Genomic DNA, 12,803 nt, shown 5'->3' on the forward strand with positions numbered 1-12,803 from the left:
AGGAATCTCTTGTGAAGGTTAAGTACCGTCAGTTACTTCGTATTAACTTTTGATATAATTAGCGAATTTTTTTTTTTTTTTTTTTTTTTTTACTGCAGTATTTTATTCTTGAGGAAAGTTTTATCAATTCTTGAATGTTTTATCAATGCTTAGATAAGTAAAAAAAAATAATAATAATAATAATGCAATTTTCGTCGAAATAAGAATGTTTTGTAACTTTAACACAAATAAAAATATTTTGTCTTTACACTATAGAATGTTTGATGAAATAAAGAAAGAATAAATGAAAAAAAATCCCTCACTTGCATTACAATAAATGCATATTTAGTCTCAGAAAAATAAATCCAATCAACTAGCCATACTTTCTGAATATCCGGAGGATAACCTGTGGTCATAGTTAGTCCGGATAATTGTAGTTCTACTGTATTTAGATCTGACATAAGAAAAGAAATTCATCTGCATTTGTTTTAAAGCAATAGTTTCGGTAACTGAAATGAACATAACATATCCCCAAAATATTTCACTCTCACATTCAAGAAATCTAGCAGAAAATAAGCTCCAGATTTACAAATCTTTATTACGAATACGTTCGTTATTTAATACCAAATACATTATTGAGAATGTACTCAAGGGATGTAAAAATGAGTATTTTTATTAATGTAATCTAGATATGTAATACATAAGTACTCTTAACATTAATATTAAAAATCTCTGTTCATTCGAGTAATACTGCAAGCTAATTTTTATCGTTCAGAAATTTCGAAAAAGATTAGACTTCATACGTATTCTGAAGACTTCATACGGTGACTTCAAGAAAAATTAGCCCACCAGCGGCCGAGCGGTAACGTCGCTGAGCACTGGTAGTTCGGTCTGAGGTTCAAATCCCGCGAACGGGCTGGCTGCATGGGTGTTTTCGTGGTTTTCCCGGTTTTCCCCATGTGTAACGTGTATACGAGCCAGTTTCCCTTAAAAAGTCCTCCACGAAGGCATCCCTCCCTTAAGGCAGATAGCCCTCGAGTGCTTTGCCGTAATCTAATAAACCAAACCAAGAAAAATTAATTCATTGGTTGATATATATTTTGGATAATATTTCGAATAAAGATATTAGAGATTTCACATGACCACCATTAATTAACAACGGATGTTTTTTTTTTTTTTTTTTTTTTTTTTTTTTTAAATTTCTGTGTGACTCTTAGTGTAAAATTTCGTGAGTCTTATAATTTATACCATTCTTTATCAGTTATGTTTGACTGAAGTTTGTCAAATGACATTAGCAAGGAATTTTATAATTTGACTCAGAATTCGAATCTGGTGTGCCATGTTTAAAACTGAAAGGATTTATTAAAGGTGAGTAGAGTATAATAAAGTATATTAAGTTAATTGCTTTATTCAAATTTTTTTTCATCAAGCATGTATCTGGACTGTTAAAAACATTTTATTCAGAATGTGTTACGTACGTGTTTGAAAATAATTGCATATACCCAGTTTGAATTATTTATTAAGGCAAGAAAAAGAAGAGTAATATAAGTATTTGGTTGTTAAATTTAGAAAAGTGTATAAATATTTAGAAAAGTGTATAAATATTTAGTATTAGTATATCAATCTTAAATATATATTATTCTTTAAATACTAGTTACAGTGCATCATATTTCATATGCACTGGACATTTTCGGAAGAACATTCCCGAAATAAATCATCTGTAAGAAATATTTAAAGAAAACTAGTGACTACGAATTTTAATAAATTACGTGTTCTAAGAAAAGTTGTGTAGTTTCGTGAAAGGAAAGAAGCAACATCGCATGCAAGCAGTGAAAAAGGAAGAATAATAAAAATCAATACATGAGATATCTTCACCACACATTTATTTCTGTAATTGACCTTCACAGTAATATAAGATTTCACATGACATTCTATTACAATGGTTCTCGAGCAAGACAAATTTGGACATTCAATCGTATTTAAAACAATTTTCATGACATAATTTTAAACAAATACGTCTAACAAATGTGAACTGATTACAAACACAAGATACAATAATAATGCCTTATTCCTGTTGGAAAGGCATTAAGTGCATACAGGCAAAATGCACTTGTCAATTCCTATTCATGAATCCATATTTCGAGTTTTAAAAAATAATTTAAGGGTCAACAAACTTTTTAAAAATATACTTAATTTTTTTAAAGTTCTATATACTACTTCAGTAGTTTATAAAATGTTTCTAATAGTAATTTGCTGTTTTAGTTTAATTTACTTATACATACTGCTACGGTATATAAGTCATTTAAATTAAGGGTGTTTCCAAAGTGGAGTATATCTAGAGTAGAAAACAACTATATTTTCATACAAAACGTAATTCTATAATACAGAATTTTACGGAATGGACATTATTATATTTAAATTCTATTCACGAATAAAAATAACTAATACAGTTTCACAGCTACTTTGTGATTAATTCATGCTTTGAGCTTTGAGAAGTTGTTTTATTTTAATTAATACTTCAAACGCATCAGCACATTTGAGCTTAACCTTATTTAAAACAACGAAAAATTAAATTTACTTCCAGATAAAAGACACTAATTTGTAAAAGCCATATTTAAATAATTTTCAACTTAAAAAAAAATCTTTATGATTTGATTGCTTATCAGCATCAAATTTTAAATTCCCAGGGAATGTATGAGCGTTCTTAAAAGTGAAATTAACGTTGAACAGCAGAATCTGTATCTTTTTTACCAACACATACATGATATATTATATGAAGCAATATTTTAAACCCAATGTGCACTATTAAAAAAGTGAAAAATATGCTAAGTTTTTTGGACTTGTAGTTGCATAAAATAAAGCTTCCTTTCCATTAGGCAGTATAGTAAATATTGGATCCAGAGAATAATCATATCTGTAGTCTGTTTTGAGAAAGCTAAGCTCAAACACTGCCCAATAATTTAGTGGGTTACTAAGAAATCTTAGAAAATTTAAATTTAGTGATATGAAAATATTTATATACCCTTTGCAACTCTTTTAATAATTGCTAATTATAGTTTTAGAACATTTGTAGATTTTTGTAATGTTCTCAACATGAATTCGACACTATTCCTTTATTTTAGTCGACCGTTCAGTAACAAGGCCACTGGGAACCACTTGAAAATTAGCTTGTAAAATACAAAAAACATATATTGAATAAATTAATAAAAAAGTATTTATTGATAAATGCAGAGCGAATATTTCAAAAGAAATTTAAACAACGAAACTTTAGCAAACTTCCCCTAATTTAACTGAATTGCTGTGTTTGGGAACCACTGCACTAGAAGTATCAAGTAATTATTGAGTTTTCTTCAAGTACGATAAACATTTATAGGGAGGTTTCAAAATATACTCACACAACATTGCACCACTGGTTAGATGGAGAGCTTGCTTCAAACACATGTGAGAACGTAAGCAAATACATGTATTAGGAAAATTTTAAACATCTACGTTTTCAACCTATCCAGTATCGATAAACACTTTTATTTTCTTTTTATTCTAAACAACGTGAAAGCTCACTAACATGCACTTGACTGGCTTATAATGGTTTTGGACACAGATATATAATATGAAATATGTACAAAAACATCCTAAAAAATGCAAATGACCAAAAAGTAATAAATTTGGCAGAGTAATTAGAATACCACACCTGAAAGCAATTATCATATTCAAACAGCTAAAATAATTTTGGAGGCGATTAATTTAGAATCAATGCGTTTATAGTACAGCTAATATCAAGAAAAGTTTCTTATTTATTTTGAAAAGTTAAATTTATCGATAGACATCCGTCAAAGAGAGGAATATCTGATGAATGTTTTGTTTTAACATGATTTAAATGCGAGAAATGTTTCATTACAGCGTATGACAGTTAATATTCAGCGGATGTCTTTCTTCAACAATGCAACCGACGGGGAAAATATTTTTCACTACAAAACATATTTAAATCGATATGCACCCCATTTATAAAAAGTGAATACAAAATAAAAAAATTTCCTTTCATTTATTTTAATTTAGAGACAAATGTCTGGGACAAATAGTGTATGTGAGTTCATTTACACAAAGCATTTTCATCAAAATAATGACACAAAAATACTAGTCATGTTGCATAAGATTTTGCCTACCCTGTGCTCATGTGAAATCTAACGTCAAAAATGACAATCAGAGGAAATATATATTCTTCACAAAATTCACGAGGAAGAGGACTTTTCTAGGAATTTTTTCTAGGTAAAAGGAAATCCCCACTGCTGTCTAAAAACTTTCCACTTCAATAAAAATGTTAATAAAAAATCAAAATGTTCTTATTCAGTATATCGCATCTCTAAAGTCATCAATGTTTTAATAATACGAAATCTATTTTCCATAATTCATAGAATTCAGATAGGAAAATAACATTAGTAAGCGTTTTAGAACGATTTTTCATTTTCGTAGATCACAGGACCTTGCTAATATTTTAAATCACAGTTTGTCTCAGTTACAACTAATGTATTTTTGTAAAAAAACACAGATTCTAGAGGATCATTTTTTAATATAGTAAGTAGAATATCCATAAAGTATGCAATTTCCTATTAGAAATCCCTTTATATCGAAGCCATTTGGCCTCTCAGAGTTGAAGGCACTAATACTTCCAACGTCATACTCATACAAAAAAAATTTACTTTCTTGAATTTTTATTTTTAAATTTTAGACTCGTATATATTCATGCAAATGAAAGATTATTTAGAAGTTAAAAGCCTAAAATACTGATGAGCCTGATACGTTTCAAATTTTAAGTAACTTTAAATTTGATGGCTAGCTGTTGTATTGATAAGCAACAAAAGTTGCATCTTGCACATTACGAGTTTTTCAAATTGTAATAATTAATGGAGGAATATTTATAGAATTATTAAGGTCATAGAAAATAACGAACGCTTTGATTCTAATGACCCTCGCATCCTGCTGTAATTCGGCAAAAAACTATATCCAGTGAAAGCAATATTTCTAACAATACGACTGCGCATTTCAAATAGTGAATTTTCATTTAAATAACGTTGGAGTCTGAGAACACTTCTTTATGTGATGGATATAAAATCACGTCAATTTCTTTTGATACTCGTTTGCCATTTAATTGCTAATCGTACTACTTTCTACACTTGTTGCCATTTTTTTTGTTAAATGCTAATGGCAGTTACAAACTTGTTCTGAAAATTATGCTTTCATTTAAAACTAGCCATTTAAAAAGCTTTCATAATTCAGTAACTACAACTTTCAGTAACTTTAACTTTTTCACCTCTCAATGACAAAACACAGTCATGAAATGGGGAAAATGCGAGTTTCAATGCATATCTCTAAGCATCAGGTTATAAAACGGTTAGCACAATAGCACCGATAGGAAATAATGCTTTCATCGAATTCTATATCACAGATGTATAGAAGTAAGCTTAATGAAATTACATTTTTGTTACATTTTATAGCATCTGAAGCATTCACAAATAGGTTAGACTCATTTCAAACTCATTCGCAATCATTTGAACCTAATCCATTTTAAAGTCCTATGATTTAGTTTATTCTTACAACAATTGAAACAGATAACATCCATATACTAAATTCAAAAGATAAAGAATATTGCGTTATTGCCTCCAATATATGCGACTTTGCTTCCTACTGCAGCTCTAATTTCAAAACTAAACTCAAACTGAGCCAAAAGAACTATTTTGCTCTCACGTCTTATAAGATCTGGATCTCAGTTTTAAAATGCATTACATTAGAATATATATAAATACATTAAAACAATGACAGTAAACAGTTTATGTAGTAGGTACTCACTATAATGTCATCTAATAGATTAATATAGATTTCTGCTTTAATATATAGATTTAATATATATAATTTCATAATCCATAGTTTATAACATAACATCAAATATTTATAATAAGTATAAAAGACCATCATTTTCTACAGTACGTAATAATACAAAATTTATCTCTTAATTTTTAAGTTTCATAAAGTTTATGAAAAGCTAAAAACATAAATTGGCTGATAGAAGCCCGCTAACAAAACAAGAATCGTAACAACAAGCAGATCGTTTTCTGCAGAGAATACTTCGTCAGCTCAAGATGTTCTGTAAAATATGTAACTTGCCTTTAATTGGGAATTTTCTATTTTTTCGGAATTAAGCAAGCTATTTCTTAAGAGCTGCAATAGGTTTCGCAATAAGCCAACAAACAAACATCAAGAATTACACTCATATTCGACGTAAGTAGCTAGACAAGAACATACAGATATACAGGAAAGTCATACTACGTTTTTATGTCACTCACGATGAAGTAGAAATAATGTAGCCATTTGATATATATATTTTTGTTATATCCTACGTAACCCTCCTGCTGAAATATGGCTAAAAATTTATAGCACTCAGGAACATTGCTTAAAGGCATTAAATGGGCGAATAGTTCCGTCGCTTTAGATTAAATCATTTCAAACGTTTCGAATGAGGGGACAAATTTAATTCTACGGCAAAGATTTAAATTTACGAGGTAAATTTAGTGTCATTCTTTCAAATTATAGAATATTTTTCAATGCAATTTGTTGAGAGAATTGAATATTTTAATTCTTAAATGAGTAAATATTCAATGAAAAATCTTGTCATATATTTCTTTGTTCCAGTTTGTCAAAAAAAAATATCGTTTTAAAATTAATGACTAGATTTTTTTCCAGTATCTAATTATGTACTCACACATCATTTCAGTTTGATAAGCAAATTGTAAAGCTGCATCAAAGGTATACTGCTGAGAATGAATGTCCCTTATTTTCACAAATGTAAACGATTCGTAAGTAGTAGTTTTATTTGAAAGCATTTAGAGAGAAAACACTTTTGCATGCAGAAAACATATATTATTAAGATGCAACTTTTAAAATCATTTTATTGTATAATGTCGAGCGCATCTATAAAAAAACAGTAGTCTGTAGTTTTAATAGGGAACTAGGTCAAGTATTTACTATTTTGTGCGTAACCGAAGGCCTGGAATTATTGCAATGCATTTAACATTAACAAGGCAGAAGCCACTGTCAGTGCAGTGTGCTGTTAAGGTATACTAAACCTGTGTTCGAAAGCAGCAGCAGCTTATTTTCATACATTCATTTTATTGTTATGAAATCATTAAATTTTCGTATGGACTTATGTGCATGACACGAGGAATCATATAATAAGGCATATATGAAAAACATTAAAGAGCAACAATAGAGCAACAAATTGTTGTTCTTTAATGTTTTTCATATATGCCTTATTAAGCATTTATTTATGAATATCATTTCAATGTATCAGTAAGACTTTTCAATCTCTACTGTTAAGGTGCATTCATGAACAATTTATTTTATTGATACAACGAAAATAATAAAACATTTGTTTTACAAAATTGTCAGTGTTTTCAATTTAGGTCTATACAAAATTTTCGATCCTAGCGTTAATATTCCGAAGTTTAATTTTATAACTAAATATAATTTAAATTAAACTTTTTTCTTTCATTTTTTTTAACCCGAATAACCGTTGCTTGTAGCATAATTTTAAACTGAATCGCTACTTTTTGTTTACAAATTCTTTTTAACATATTTCTGGCTTGAGGCTTAGCTTTTACAGGTGAAATTGTCATGGATATGAAATATTTGCATGTTTCCCACAATACGAATCCATTGTTTAATTTTGCAATACAAGTTCCTTTACTGTTTACACTGTGAAAGTAATTTGTAAAAAAATTAGTATCATCAGAGACAGTAATGCCCAGAGATCGTTCATTTCTTAAAGTATCTTTAGTCATTATAGCTACTTAATTCAGTTTTTTATGGGTGTCTTGTGTTTTTTGTCCTGTTGAGCCAGTAATTAGCATGCTTCTTAGAAACAATAATCTCAACAAGTTTTAAAGTTAGTGCTGTACTTACTCACAAATCTTACTGTTGTCTAAGCTGTAAAAGTACAGCAGTCGTATGTATATTGCTCAACTTTAAATTGAGATTACTTTAAGACAAACTTAATGTTTCTTTAGCAAGTAATAGAAAGGGGCTTATTTTGTTTTCAGTTTTACAAAGGATTATTCCAACTACGCTTTGGAAGTATGACGTTTATCACAAATACTTATATTATGAAAACTACGGGTCATTCACGTGCCATACACCTTTCTATCAGCAAGTGGGTTGAGGATTAATTTAATACATCCTTGTATTCTCATACTAAATCAAAATAGAATGGTGAATTTGGGTGTTCAGCAGATTCATCGGTTACATGTCTCCAAAGATACCGGCGAAGGTTTTTCGTAGATTACGCATGGTATCTTCGCTGTCTTCAGGGCCTTTTTCCATTTTCTCTGAATCCACTTGAGAATCTCTACGAAAAAGGGAAGGGCCTGATGTTCTAGATGGGGGCGCACCACTCATAGCAGTAGGCGCAGCGGCTGCAACGTCAGTTGCGGAAGTCTGGGACCCTCTGCGAGGCGGTGGAGGGAGGCCAGGTGGTGGACCTGATGGTGGCCCTGGAGGCGGCCCGCTTGGGGGTCCACGAGAAGCTTCTTGACGTTGGGGCACAGGTGGTGGAACACCAGGAGGCTGTAAAAAATTAAATCTCTTTTATGTTAAAATTAATGATAAATTTATGATTTCAGCATTTATGATAAAATAAGCAACAATTATTAAAACTACCTGCAATAATTTATTTGAAGTGTAATAAACAAGCACACTCCTATACCTATAATCTCAACTACAGGTACAGGTAGAAGCTAGGCCAGCACCTCGTAGTACCACAGGTAATTGAGGTATTGCTGAACCTAGCTAACTGTTAAACTTTCCACCCCTCGGAACACCCAGGGTGGTGGTCCGAGGATCTCCCGCCCCTCTTTTTTTTTTAACCATCAACCCCTTTGAGAGGACTTTCTGAGATCACTGATTCCTGGTATTATTAAAGTACACAAATCATACTGAGAAAAGAATGTCCTTGAAAAGTTCAACAACTGATGCTTCCAAAAGTTTAAATGTATGAACAAATGTCCTTTCTAAGTCGGAAGGTGTAATAAGCAAGTCTTTGGAGCTCTTGTCCATAAGCATTGCGCATAGAAAAATGAAATTGTTGGAACATTAAATTAAAAAAAATAAATAAATATATTTTAGTAATAATATATGGAGATGCATAAGCATTAGATATGACAAATATTCAGTCCGAGTCTTTGGATATGTATAAGAATGTCTCTGATTTCGGCCCTAAGGCTTCTGTTCTTTATTGCGTATTTTTAAATGGTATTAGATTGTTGTTAGGCTTAATCGGATGTTTGCCGTCTGTTAAATTACAGTAAAAAATGTAATGATCAGGGTCACCCCTTTCGCCACATATGCAGGGATCCGTGAGGCACATACATCTGTCGTGGGAGTAGGTGGGGAAAGGACCGTGCCCTATGATATATAATGATTCAGAACATGGTCATAGTGCAGTGCCTCTGTGTCAGTTCTTGAGAAAAAAATCGTTGACTCTTCTGCCTTGCAATGCAGAATCCCATTCTTCTAACCATTTTGAGTCGAAAATTGCATTCAGTCTACATTTTATATGGAACTTGGGCCACGGGACATGAATCACCTCAACTTTGATGTTAGTCGTTGCATCCTTTGCAAGAAGGTCAACCGTCTCGCTGCCGTCGTTCCCATTGTGGGCTTTCACCGAATTCAGGATAAACTGGATTTCTGGGTGGGGGGCTTATTGTATTTTGAATATTCTGAACCAGTTGGTTCTTATTATTTCTGTCCTTCAGGGCATATAATGCAGATTGACTATCAGAATAGATTGCCATTGTCCTGAAATTAAATGATATGGCTTTATTTACTGCAGAATGAATTGCCGACAGCTCAGCTTGATAAACAGAATTTTCTGGAGATAATTTTCCTTGCCATGTTGATGGAATAGAGGAAGATGAGTAGATTATTGACGCTGCGCCCACTTCTCCATGAATTTTAGAGCCGTCTGTAAACGCTCTTGGACATTCTTGACTATTGATTGCTGACGCATCCATATTGATTATTAAATTACAATACTTTGCAAGATGGTAAGTCCCTTAGAAAGTCTTTAATCCCTTCTCCGCGACGAAAACTCTTCCCCAGGACAGATAATCTTAGTGTCCTTTGCCGTAATCTGATACATCCAAATGCAAATCATAAAAGCATAAATCCTTCATAAAAAAATAGAAAAGTAGTCAGCAGGAAATTCTGAATGAATCTTCTGCCAAGGTATACAAATTGGACCTCGGCTTTCAGGCTAGGGAAGATATGTTTCATTGGCAGCAATATGAATACAGTGCGGGATGGTATGCAGTTATCTACGAGCAATTTAGAAGGTTCCGGAAAGGAATAAACGGAATAAACATTATATGGTCACAGCATTAATGTGTCTTATACTACTTTTTGTTCCAAATCCAGTCACATGTCTAATTAGCAAATACAAATCCCATTGAAAAAAAAATCTAGGATAAAATAAGTGTATCAGGAAATTTAACATAATAAATCGAATTCTTTGAAAAAAGTGTTGCAAAGAACTTACAACGAAATTACCCACAGAATTACAAAGAACCCTATTTCTTCGATATCTACAAATTTCTAATGTTTTAAGACTACGACAACACAAAATACTATCATTAATTTAAAACTCTATTTTTTTTTTTTAAATTTTTTCGAAAATTGCAAGCAGAATTTTGTGACATAATATTAAACTTAAATTATACGTTTTTTATTGGATTATTTTATTTTTGTACAATTTATATTGAAGTTCTTATTTGAACCTGTACACCATGTTACGAATATCTTATTGTTTTTTCAGTACTAGATTTTTGCCTGGTGTATATAAACTTCTGCCGATTAACTGTAACTAAATTTTTAAAAGAAATGGATTTAGTTTAGGTTCAGTCATTTGGACGGAGTAAATACAGTTTAATTCTAAATTAATCCTCTTACATTTTGAGCTATTAAAGGGTAATTTGGAAAGAGCTATTGAACACACAGTTTCCAATCAAAAATCTTATAACACAAAGTATATATTCTGATGTGAAATCGCCGAAGATTTAAACATGTACTTTTGCCCCATTAACGCGAAGACTACGAAAATAAGGAAAATGCAAGCGAATAAGCAATGGAAATGTACTGAAAATCTTATGTACATATTATTATGGCTGTAAATAAGTTTACCAGGCAGTAAGCACCTGGCTACTTGCTGATTATGCGTAAAAAGCATCATTTAGACGAATGTCAGTAAGTAAATACCAAAGACCAAAAGTACCAAAATACCAAAGAACAGGACGCAAATAAACTACTCTAGAACTGGAAACTAGAAAGAAGCAGTTAAATACTCAAACAGCTACTTCACTTATGTTGAAACACTGGAACTTCATTTTTGATTTTAAAAAATATTCTTTGTTTTAAACTTCTTAATTACTCGCTTTGTTTCGCTAGATCTAACTGGTTGTTACGAAGAAGGTTCAGTTTCAGAGAAAACCTCTATGAACCTTACTTTCAATGAAAATGTAATTTATTTTTTAATTAGTTTATATAATATCGCATGCTAATTTTTATTTCTTTGGAAAAGTAAGTTGATTTTAATGACATTTTAATTGGTCTACGAAAGCAAACTGTTTTGCTGAAGAAGAAAGTGAAACCAAAATTTCACTTTCCATGGTCCATGAAACATTGCAATAGCTTCATTCAAATACACGTTTGAGAATTTCTGCCAGAAACTACGTGTTGGGTATTCTATATTTGATACAGTTAATTCCACGTATTACAAATATTTATTTATCAGTGTTATTCACAATGTAACCTAACTTTCTGGAGATGATCACTTTTCCGCTTTTCTTGTAAAATTTTGGTTTTTTAATATGCATGATTTAAAGTGATTAAATGGGTTAATTATTCCGTAATATGTATTAAAAAAAAGACGGGCGGTTCATTTGAGTTTGTAGATCAACCTGAAGATAAAATTCACACAAAATAGCTCTTTAACTGTATTCATTCGGAAGTGTGATTTTCATTACACTTGGTATTAAAAACTAAAAATATTATAATCTGAAATGATTTTAATTTTCAAAAAAGAGTTGAAGTGTTAGAAGTTACTTGGAAATATTTTGGCATAAGAATTGGGGGGGGGGACGAAAAAGGAAATTTAATAGATTATGCACATGTATATTCTGACTGAATTATTCTTGCTAATAATAAGAATAAGAATACTAATGTCAATCAGAGAGAAAATTCTTAAATGAGATTTAATTGTAACAATAAAGAATAAGGAAAGCAAATAAAAAAAATAGCTTTTGATTTAATTTCCTGACAAGCATCGACATGTTTTCCTTCCTGCAACATTTTATCAATTGAAAGCGTATAATTTTCCCAAAATGTAGAAAAAGCAAATATGATAAAATTAAACGCCTTTTAGGAAAGTATTTATGTAGCATATGACATACAAGTTTTAAAATTTAGCCTTAATAAAAGCTCACGGAATATTTGTATTTATATTAACAAATAAATAACACAGAGCTCGCATTTTCTACAATTAATGTCGCTGATTTTTAGGTAACATTTTTCAAGTTTAATGGTAACATTTAGGACTTTATCAGATATTTGCATTTAAACTGTTATTTCTCAAAAAAATTAAACATAAAAATAATTAAATACGAAACGGCGACAGCGTCTAAAGAAAGGTATACGGCAGAAAACGGTAAGGAAGGCTTTCATAAATGCTTTTAAAATGAAAGAGTCTTAATAGGTTTTCTGTAGTATACAAAGGAGATACAACT

At 31.0% G+C, this 12,803-nt stretch overlaps 1 protein-coding gene across 1 annotated transcript in view; it reads right to left on the reverse strand.

Annotated features, from left to right (window-relative positions):
* Positions 1 to 1,845: 1,845 nt before the first annotated feature.
* Positions 1,846 to 12,803, reverse strand: part of Syn (synapsin) — a 377,780-nt gene continuing 366,822 nt past the window's right edge. The window contains exon 13 of the mRNA XM_085808167.1: positions 1,846 to 8,589. Coding sequence (XP_085664293.1) covers positions 8,266 to 8,589 — 324 coding nt within the window. The 3' untranslated portion in view covers positions 1,846 to 8,265. The remainder of the gene's footprint in view (positions 8,590 to 12,803) is intronic.

Source organism: Stegodyphus dumicola, chromosome X1 (genome assembly GCF_044657685.1).
Source record: "Stegodyphus dumicola isolate Sdum_Otavi_A_Nest chromosome X1, ASM4465768v1".
In the NCBI taxonomy this organism is placed as follows: domain Eukaryota; kingdom Metazoa; phylum Arthropoda; class Arachnida; order Araneae; family Eresidae; genus Stegodyphus; species Stegodyphus dumicola.